The sequence below is a fragment of the Equus quagga genome, chromosome 5, assembly GCF_021613505.1.
Source record: "Equus quagga isolate Etosha38 chromosome 5, UCLA_HA_Equagga_1.0, whole genome shotgun sequence".
NCBI lineage: Eukaryota > Metazoa > Chordata > Mammalia > Perissodactyla > Equidae > Equus > Equus quagga.
In genome coordinates, this window is record NC_060271.1 from 46,579,071 (window position 1) to 46,588,507 (window position 9,437).

The following is a 9,437-nucleotide window of genomic DNA, read 5'->3' on the forward strand; positions in this document are numbered from 1 at the left end:
GGGAGGGCTCGCCGGGTGCAGGAGGGGACAGGGTGCCAGAGGGGATGGTGGAAGGAGCATCCGCAAGGAGGACAAGGCGAGGCCGGTTCCCCAGGGTACTTAAGAGGGACGAAGGGCTGAGGGCTGCTCTCAAGCGCGGGCCTCTGGGGTCCGGGGTCCGCGGAAAACTGCCTTTGCAGGGGGTAAGGGGCGTGCCCCTTGGCGCTCCGTCCCTCCGGGGTTGGTCTCTCAGATCGCATGGGACCTGGGACTTGCAGCCTGAGGGGAGCGGGCAGAGAGAAGGGGATGCGCCGGCCCGGGGAGGGGGGGCTGGGGGCGCTGGTGACCGGTTGAGGACTGGAGCGGGCCTGGGGGGGACTGGAAGACTGGAGGCGCCGGGCTAGGGCTAGGGGTCTGGGCGGGCCGGGCGGGCCGGGGGCGTGGCGCGGCCGTGGTGGGCGGGGACGGGCCGTGGGCGGGGTCAGGGCTGGGGTCTCGGCCGGGGGCGTGGCGAAGGCGGGCCGGCCTCTCGGGCGCGCGGCTCGGCGCGCACAGGGCTCGCCCGCGCGGGGCAGGTCTCCGCGCTGCCCCAGGGGCGCGGGCGGGAAGCCGGACCCTCCGCACCTGCAGCGTCCTCGGGCTCTGCAGACCCTGCGCGGACACCTGCGGCTGCGCCCCGTGCGTACCCCGGGGTCATGGTGCATGTGGAGGCGGCGGCTCTGCGAACCCCCGGGGCTGCCTGTGAGCTAGGGACCGGAGGAGGGACCCGGCGCGGGGCCGCGGGCACGATGCCTTTCCTTCCGGAGGCGAGGGCGGCGGGGCGCGCGGTGGCCCTGACCCTGGTGCTGCTCCTCCCTGCCGTGCCAGCGGGCGCCAGCGCCCTGCTCCGCCTGCAGCCCAGCATGTGAGTAGCGGGAGCGGGAGGGCTCGGAGAGACCCCGGTCCCTGGTCGGCTTTGTCCCTGGAGCTCTGAGAACAGTGGTTCTGCCGTAACTGGGGAGGGGGAGGTTAAGAGACAAGTTTCCGGGGTTGGGTCTGGGGGCGCTTCCGTGGCAGGGCCATCCCGCCTCTCCCCTTCCCCTTCCTCTTCTCTCTCAAGTCTGCAATGTGGGTTTGTACACTCAGGCAGATGCTGCGCTCTGCACCCGACGTGAGGGAATCTGAGTCCTTCCTTGCCGGGCAGGGTCTGGCCAGGGAGCCCAGCTTGGAGAAGGAAGAAAGGAAGCAGTCAGTTCCCACTTCCTCCCAAAGCCTGTCTCCTGGGGCCTGGGGGGCCTGTGCAGGGGCGGGTTGTGCCCAGACAGAGGGCCGCCCGGGAGTTGGTTTGTGTGTTAAACACGTGTGCTTTGGGGCTGAGAGACAGAAGGAGTTCAGTACCAGAATGGGCAGGAAGAGAGGGTCAGGGAGCCAGCCGAGATGCATTTAATTTTGAAAGATGATTCCCCAACGGGCCGTTTAGCGGTCTCTTTTAAACAGCAAATCGATCCTTTGTTGGCCTCAAAGGAACACTGGTGCCGTGGTGAGCCAGTCTGGAAGAAGAGCAGGAGGGCCGTGCTTCTGCAGGGGGCTGGGCCTGGGGCCTGCAGAGCTTGGAAAGGTTGTCGAGGGGCTGCAGGGGGGCGGGGGGCAGCCCTGACCTGGCCCGGGTTAGGGCCTCCTGGAGGGCCTGGTGCACCTGGCCATGGAGGATGGAGAGGACAGGCTTCCAGGCAGAGCTGGGGAGGGGTCAGTCCATGCCCCCAGGACCCTCACCCTGGGAGCAGGCTCTGGGAGCCTGTGCATCCAGGAATGTGAGTGGCTAGGTCGCTACTCTCCACGTGACTTCTGCCGGACATTCCTCTTTCCTGTGATCCGTCCCAGGGAGCTTAGTTTGTCCAGGGAAATCTCCAGCCTCCGACGGGATTATCCTGGTGGCGGTCGGCCGCTCAGTGTGCCAGCTTTTTACCTGGTTGGCCAGGGACATCCAGACACCCAAGCTTCTGGGAACTCCAGGTTGCTGGCTGGGTGGGCAGCTGCTCTGCCAATGAGGACAGAGTGCTCCGCTCTCAAGAGGGGGCCTCCTGCCCTGTGCACGGTGCAGACTGCTGGTCGCTCTTCCTGGACTCCCGTCCCTGAGCCCCGGGAGGGGAGCCAGAGCCCGTTTCTGTGATGTCTGCCTGCTCACCTGGGGCTCCGGGAGGCCCCTGGCCAGGCTGGGGAAAGCCTTTCCAGCCAGCAGCTAGTGGCCACATGAGAGGTCTCTCCCTGCTTCATGCTTTTCCCAAAGCCGCCTCTCCCTCCCTCCTCCCTGCTCTTCAAATCCTGGGCTCTTTCAAGGCTCCGCCCACTGCTCCTCCTCCTCCTCCTTGGGGAACCTCCCACTCGCAGAGGTGGCTGCCTCTCTAGGGGCCTCTGTCCCTCTTTCTTGGCCCTGGGCTGTAGCCACTTGGAGCTTCTATCCTCAGACCGCCCCACTCCCACTGAGCTCCCTGCTGCCCACGCGGGTCTTGTAAGCACCTGGCACATGCCCCGACATACAGTTTGCCCCATGGGTGCCGCTGGTTCAGCGAGGTAAGGGGAAGGCTCTTCTGCTGGACCCTGGAGCCGTTTCTCCGCTGGGTTGTGGAGAACGAAGTGGCTGGTTCTTTGGCTCCCATAGGCCAAATGTGTCCAGATTCAAAACATCCAACTCTTATTTATGCCTCTAAACTGAATTTCTGCTGCCGTGGAAGAATGGCTTGCCTTTCTTCCTGGGTCTGGAATGACTGCTGACTGCATGCAGGGCTGGCCCAAGGCTGCTGGCTGGGCTGTGGGAGCAGAGTCTGGGGACGGGGAGGTGATGTGCACACAGTGGGGCTCTGGCCAGCCATGGTCTGGGGCTGCACAGCTCGGAGGAGACATCCGCTCCAGGACTCTGCTTCCCCGGGACTGGAGTCTGCTCTGGGCAGCTGCGCCAGGAAAATGGCCAGTGCTTCAGAGTCAGCTAGTTATATCGACCCCTCCCATCCAGGGAGAGATGGTCCCCCAAGCTCAAGTCCCCACCTGGAAGTAGCTCTTGGACCCACTGGCCCTGAGGGCTGGAACGGCCCCATTTGCCAGGCTGAGCCTTCCTTGGGCCGTTTGGAAGCCCCCTGCCCACCAGGCAGGAGTCAGAAGGCTGAATTATACTTTCAGGGAACCGTGGGCAGCTATTGGGAGCCTCCCCTTTGGGGCCCTGCCTCCCCGCCTCTCCTGGTGGAAGGGGACATAGTGCGCATGCGTCGCCAGCTGCTGCACGCCAGGCCCTGTGTTTGGCGCTGCACACGTGGTGATGTTGCACTTACTGTCCAGTTGTCTAGTGGGAGGGACCCCAGGGGTCATGACACTCTCAGGCCCTGGGGCTGGAACTGGGCTCACCCAAGCCCAGAGCGAGAAGCTTCCCCACATACCCGCTGCACCCAGGCCAGGGGATGCACGTTCAGAGGCCAGCTGTGGGGGTACAGACGGGAGCCCGGGAGCACAGGCGTGATGGAGACGCTCCTTGGCAGCGCGGCCTCCTGGACACGGGGGTGTGTGCAGCCGACCATCCCTGCTTGGGCCAGGTTGGCCGTCCCTAGTTTTCTCAGCCTAACTGCCTCACCCTGAAGCCCAGGGGCCTGGAACACCCACCTGGAAAGATGCATGTCGTGCCCACCCTCACCCCCAGCTCTAGGCAAAGCCCGCCAGCCTCCAGGAGCCGTGCTCTGTCTGGGAGTGGATGGCCCCGTGGCTGCGATGAACCCTCTCCGACGGAGCTGTGTTCACTTTGTAGTCTCCTGCCTCGTCCTGACTTTCCAAGCTCTGCATGGCCTGCCCCTCCTCCTGCTGACCCGTGGCCAGACCACTGCCCCAGCTCCCCCTGCAGCCCCTGGCGCCCCTAAGGACCCCTGCGCTCTGTGACGTCACCTCCCTGAGGCCCCAGTGCTGCATCCTGTGTGCTGAGCTGGGGTTGGCAGGAGGGCATGGTGGTGACATCCCAGGGCATGTGGGACCCTGGGACCCAGAAACACAGGGCCTTCCTCTGAGCCAGGGTCCGTGCCAGGTTCCAGACATGCAGTCTCATCTCAAGAGCACAGGAGCTGTAGAGGCACTTGCTGCCATTGCACCCTCTTTACAGATGCTGAAAGAGGCTCAGAGAGGGCCAGTGACTTTCCTCAGACTGCGCAGCAGGCCCCAAGCCTGGGTTGTTGGTTCTAAAGCTTGTAACTGCTCTCCTCAGTGTCACCTCCATCCTCAGAGGATGACGGAGCCACTCATGATGGCCACCCACAGCACGGGGGCTGTTTCAGGGTCAGACTGGGGCCTGCTGCCAGGAAGCTCAGAGGCCCGCTCCCTTCCACTCTTGACTGGGAGTGCTGAGAGTAGGTATTTGCCTTGCGAGGCACAGGTGTGGGCAAAAGAATTTGGAACAAAAGTGATGCAACACCTGTAGCAGTTCATTTGGGCTGATTTCAGTTTGCAAATGGCACTGTTTTCCCTGAATAGAGAAGCAGTCGTTTGCTGCCCGCGTGCGCCAGCATCGGTAGCGATACCAGCTCACACCCACATGGCTGTCAGGAACCTTCTGAACTGGCTCATTTAACCCCCACGACAGCCTGCGAGGTCAGGGCTGAGTCCTCATCGTCCAGCGAGGAACCGAGGTGCGGAGACATGCTGCAGCTCGCGCGTCTCCTCGATGTGCATGGGAGCTGAGGTCCAAGCCCAGGCCGCCTGGCAGCAGGGTCCGTGCTGCGAGCTGCTGGGCTAGTGGATCTCACACATGAGTGTGCCTCAGTATCCCCCAGAGGGCTCGTTACAGTGGGATGCCCACTTCCCCAGCTTCTGAGTCAGTGGGTCCAGGCGCCCAGAGAATTTGCATTTCTGATGAGCTCCCAGGAGAGGCAGCTGGGGACTCCCCACTGCATGGCACTCTGCTCCCTGGGCGAAGGGCGAGGTCAGAGAGGGTGTCTCGGGTGGCAGCCATGGGAAGGCAATTCCATCGCTGAGGTGAAGGACATGGAGGGCCCATTCCCTGGAATCCAGGGAGCTGCAGCTGCAGGCGGGGCACCCAAGGGTGCTGTGGCCTGGGGTGAGGTGTGCAGCCCCTGCCCAACCACCCGTGGCAGGAGGGGAGCGAGAAAGGACAAGTACCCAGCTTCTCTCTCCTCTCGCCCCCCCATCTCCTGCTGGTCCTCCCGTGGGCAGAGCCACCTGGAGCCAGAGGGCAAGGATGTGTGTGTGCGTGCACACACGTGTGTATACACACGTGTACACATGTGTGCGCGCACATGCGTGTGAGTGTGTGTATGTACGCATGTGCATTTGTGTGCATGTACTTGCATGTATGTGCACCCATGCTTGTGAGTGCATGTGTGTATGCATGTATGTGGGTGTGCATGCCTGTGGCCGGCCTTGGGCCAGGGCAGGCCAGAGTCTCCGAGTGCTGAGCCTGGGAGGACCAGCCAGCCCAGCAGACCAGCCATGGACATTGGGGCCTTGTCAGGATGATGAAGTCCCTGCCTGGCGTGGGGTGGGAGGGTGGAAATGAGGCCAGATGATTTTAGGTACAGGGGCTGTGGGCTGTGCTGATGTGGCCTGGCAGAGCGGGGACCTCAGGTGGGAGTTGGGGAGGGGCCTGTGCCCCATTTTCCAGGCCTGCTGTGCCCCCAGCTTGGAAGGCAGACTCATCTGAGGCGCGAGCCTAGAGCTTGGCTCATGCAGGAGGAGGCGCCTTGCTCTGGGCCGGACCCTCTTTCTCGGAGGCCCTGTGGAATCTGGCCAGCTCAAAAACCCCATGGAGCAGTGAAGCCTTGCCATCTCTCCTGAAGTTTGCCTCTGTGGAGACCACCCGGTCCCTGAATCAGGGCAGGCGAGGGGCGGGCCGAGCTCTGGACATCTTGCTTGGCCTGTCTCCAGGACACCTCTCCCCTCACCTTCCGGAGCAGGGTGGGCCCCTTCTTCATTGTCCCACTCACCACCACTTCCTTCCCGAGCGGGCATGTTCGTTGTCCACACGTTCACCTGTCGGGGCTCAGGAGGGCTGGGGAACCCCTGAAGTTGCAGGGATGGTGGTCACTGGGAGCCGGCAGTGCCCCTGCCCCGCATGCCCCCACTCCACGCTGCCTGGATACTCCCGTCTCTTCCACACCTTGCTGCTCTGCTTGTCCTGCCAGGAGCAAGCTCCCACTTAGCTGCATGCCCCAGCATGCCCAGCTCGGGGGACATCTCTGAGGCCGGGATGGTGGGGCAGAGAGAACCTAGGAGTGCCGTCAGACAGACTCAGGGTCAACGTTGTTGCTGTTCCCGCTGACCCCCAGTTCCCTTTTCAAGGGGGCAGTGGTATCAACCAGTCAGGGTCTTGGGAGGATTGGAGCGATGCTATGGGCAGCATGTGGCCCATGCGTGGGGGAATGCTCAGATGTGGCCCTGTGGTCATTGTTCCTTTTCCTTTTGAGCCCCCGTGCAGGCCTGGGGTGGGCATCTGGCTGGGCATCCTGCCGTGGGGACTGGCCTGGGGTCTGGACCCCGCTCAGGATGACTGGACACTTGAGAGCAGGCATGCAGGGGGACTGCTGCCTGCCAGCTGTTGGTAGTCGGGGTGCTGACTGTCTGTCCTCTGTCCCAGGCCCCACGTGTGTGCTGAGCAGGAGCTGACCCTGGTGGGCCGCCGCCAGCCCTGTGTGCGGGCCTTCAGCCAAACAGTGCCCGTGTGGAAGCCGGGCTGTGGGCGGCAGGTGTGGTGTGTTGGCCACGAGCGGAGGTATGTGCTGGGGTCCCGAGGTCCCTCATGGGAGTGGGGTCACTGCTCACACCAAGAGCAGCATTGACTACCCAGGAGCGAGGTGGCCAGGGCGGGGGCTGTCCTGGTCTCAGGGCCACCTGCAGCCCCCTGAACCCCTCATCTGAGGTCAAGGCCTCTCACAGGCCCCTTGGGGTGAGGCTGCCACAGTGCCAATTCCCAGACTGTAGCATTCCTGCTGCGCGGGCACCCGGGCCTTGGTGGGCTGGGGGGCACTCTGCAGGGAGGAGGGGCTCTGAGGGGGATTGGGGGCCCTGTGGGGGAGGTGGAGACCCTTTGGGGAGAAGGAATACCCTTCGGAAAGGGAGTCTCTGCGGGGGAGGACCCCATGGGGTCGACTGGGGCCCTGCAGGGAGGGTGCTGGTCACTCAAGCAGGTGAGACATGGGCGCCCAGCCTGCTGAGTCCCTGGCTGGAGATGGCTGCTGCCTCACCCTGGGCCTCGTTCCCAAGCCCGTGCAAAACCTTTTATTGCTCAAGATTTTATTTCAAAATCAAACGCAGGGTGTGCCTTTGCATACCTCTCCTCTTCTTATAGATGCGGGTCCTGGACTCTGCCTGGGTGCGAAGCTGGATGGTGGAGGGGGCTCAGCTGGGGCAGCTCTGGTTTGGATGAGGGAATATGGGGCTGTGTCCTCGGATAGGTGTAGTATCCAGCACCTCGGCGAGGTCTTTGGGAAGTTGCCTGCGTGGTGTTGTCTGTGTGGGGCGTGAACCTGCTGTGTCTGACCCGGGAGCCCCAGGGCGGCTGGTTTGCCCCATGGGGGGTGTAGCTTTCATTTTGAACGTGGGTTTGCTGTACGATACATACGTGTTCATGGGAGAGAAGGTGCAGCGGAGCTCTAATGGTGGTCCTTGACCCCGAGGACCCTAGAGTGTCTGGAGAGTTTGGGTTGTGTAGGGTAGCTGGGAGGACAGGCTGCTGGAGCCAGAGAAGGAGTGCTCGAGTTCCTGGGCACGCAGGCTGGCCCTGCAGACGTGAAGGGCCCCCCGAATGTCCGGAAGCTGAGGTGGAGACACCTGGGCAAAAAGAAGAAAGCTCTCTCATGCTTCCCCCAGAGGCACATGCTGCAGCCTGTCCTCCAGCCTCCACGCTCTCGAGGATGTGTGTGTGTTTACAAAACGGGACTCAGGTCCCGTCCTTTGCATCCTCCTCCGCAGCTCCTGGTGAAAGGGTACTGCTTTGGAAGCAGCTAGAAGCCCTGTGGACCCAGGACTGGCGAGTGTGGTGGTGGCTGCACTGGGGAAACCCCCGTGGTGGTGGTCAGGCAATTCTCGTCGCCAGTCTCCAGGCTGGCCTGGGCAGGGCGGGAGTAGGATTTCCAAAGTGGCGGAGTGCCTGCAGCGTCCTGGCGGGGTATCTGGCAGGGCGAGTCCAACTGTCAGGGGGCCATGCTGCCCGGCCATGTGCGGGCAGGGCCACAGGCTCTCTGCCATGCTGCGTGCCTGGGGGTCTGTCCTCTGTGTCAGGGTCTCCTGGGAAGGCTCAGGAGGGGCCTGTGCACAAAGTGGGTTCGGGGATCCTCTCCTCGCATGGCCCGGCTCGAGGGGCCTGGGAGCCTCCCTCCCCAAAACACGGTGGTCCCACTCGGGGATTGGCGGGGGCAGTTTGCTTCACTGGCGGGGCTGGGGGCAGCTGGGTGGACGGGTAGCCGTCTGGTCTGCCCGGCTCAGGGACATAGCCGAGGTACCCCTTCGCTCAAGGTGAGTGGGAGCCGTCTCGCCACCTCTGTGCCCACGGGCGGTCAGGTGGCCTGTGGGGTCTCCTGGACCCAGCACCCAGTGTTTGGGAGGACCCAGCCTCACTTCCCTTCTGGAGGGCCCTGGGCACCGTTAACGTGTCGTATTCCCTCCCATGACGCCCATGACTGAGCCCACCGAGCCGGCCGTGGGAGGTTCCCAAATGCCTCGTCCGGGGGTCCCTCCAACAGCTGTCTAGGCTGTGGCCGGCGCCGAGGATGACCTCTTGCTGACCTGCTCCTGTTCATCCTTCACCAGCCCACAGAGGCTGCAGCTTCCCCGTGAAGCTGACCCTGAGCCCCCACCCTCCCTTCCCCATCTGCCAGACCAGCGTCCAGCCCTCCTTCATCCATGTCCCCCCTGCTCCTAGTGTATCAGGAGCATTTCCCCGATAAACCCGCCAGCATGCAAGGCCACCCCAGGCAGGGGGGCTGCCCAGGCTGCATCAGGGGCCTGCTGCCCTCTGGGGCTGTGGTCCACGCAAAGGAAGAGAGCGGGGAGGGAGGAGGGGGGAGGGGGGAGGTCACGGCCGGAGCACCGAGCACACACAGTACCCCTCCCCTGAGGGCCCCCTGAGAGCCCACCATGCTGTGGCTTGGGCTTGGAGGTGGCCACAGAAGGTGGAGGGTCGGGCACCAGCCTGATAGCCACTGTTGACCGTGGACCTGCCATGAGCCAGGTCTGCGGTGGCGCCTGGGAGCCTGTGTGAACTGTTTCCTGTGGGAGCTGTGTCCCGTGTGAGGTGTGTCCGGCATGAGGTGTATCCCATGTGAGGTGTGTCCCACATGAGCTGTTTCCTGTGTGAGGTGTGTCCTGTGTGTGCTGTGTCCCCTGTGAGCTGTCCTATGTGAGCTGTCCCGTGTGAGCTGTATCCCACGTGAGCTGTATCCCATGTGAGCTGTAACTCATGTGCTATCCTGTGTGAGGTGTCCTATGTGAGCTGT

At 63.4% G+C, this 9,437-nt stretch overlaps 1 protein-coding gene across 13 annotated transcripts in view; it reads left to right on the plus strand.

Moving 5' to 3' along the window:
* The first annotated feature begins 543 nt into the window (after positions 1-543).
* The window catches only part of MEGF6 (multiple EGF like domains 6), a 101,671-nt gene continuing 92,777 nt past the window's right edge, over positions 544-9,437 (plus strand). For 6 of the 13 annotated variants that reach the window (XM_046661908.1, XM_046661909.1, XM_046661913.1 and 3 more), the window contains exons 1-2: positions 547-883; positions 6,581-6,715. In XM_046661908.1, the coding sequence (XP_046517864.1) occupies positions 675-883; positions 6,581-6,715 (344 nt within the window). In that variant the 5' untranslated portion in view covers positions 547-674. Of the gene's footprint in view, positions 884-6,580; positions 6,716-9,437 lie in introns of all 13 variants that reach the window. The other 7 variants (XM_046661920.1, XM_046661918.1, XM_046661917.1 and 4 more) reach the window with 3 other exon arrangements.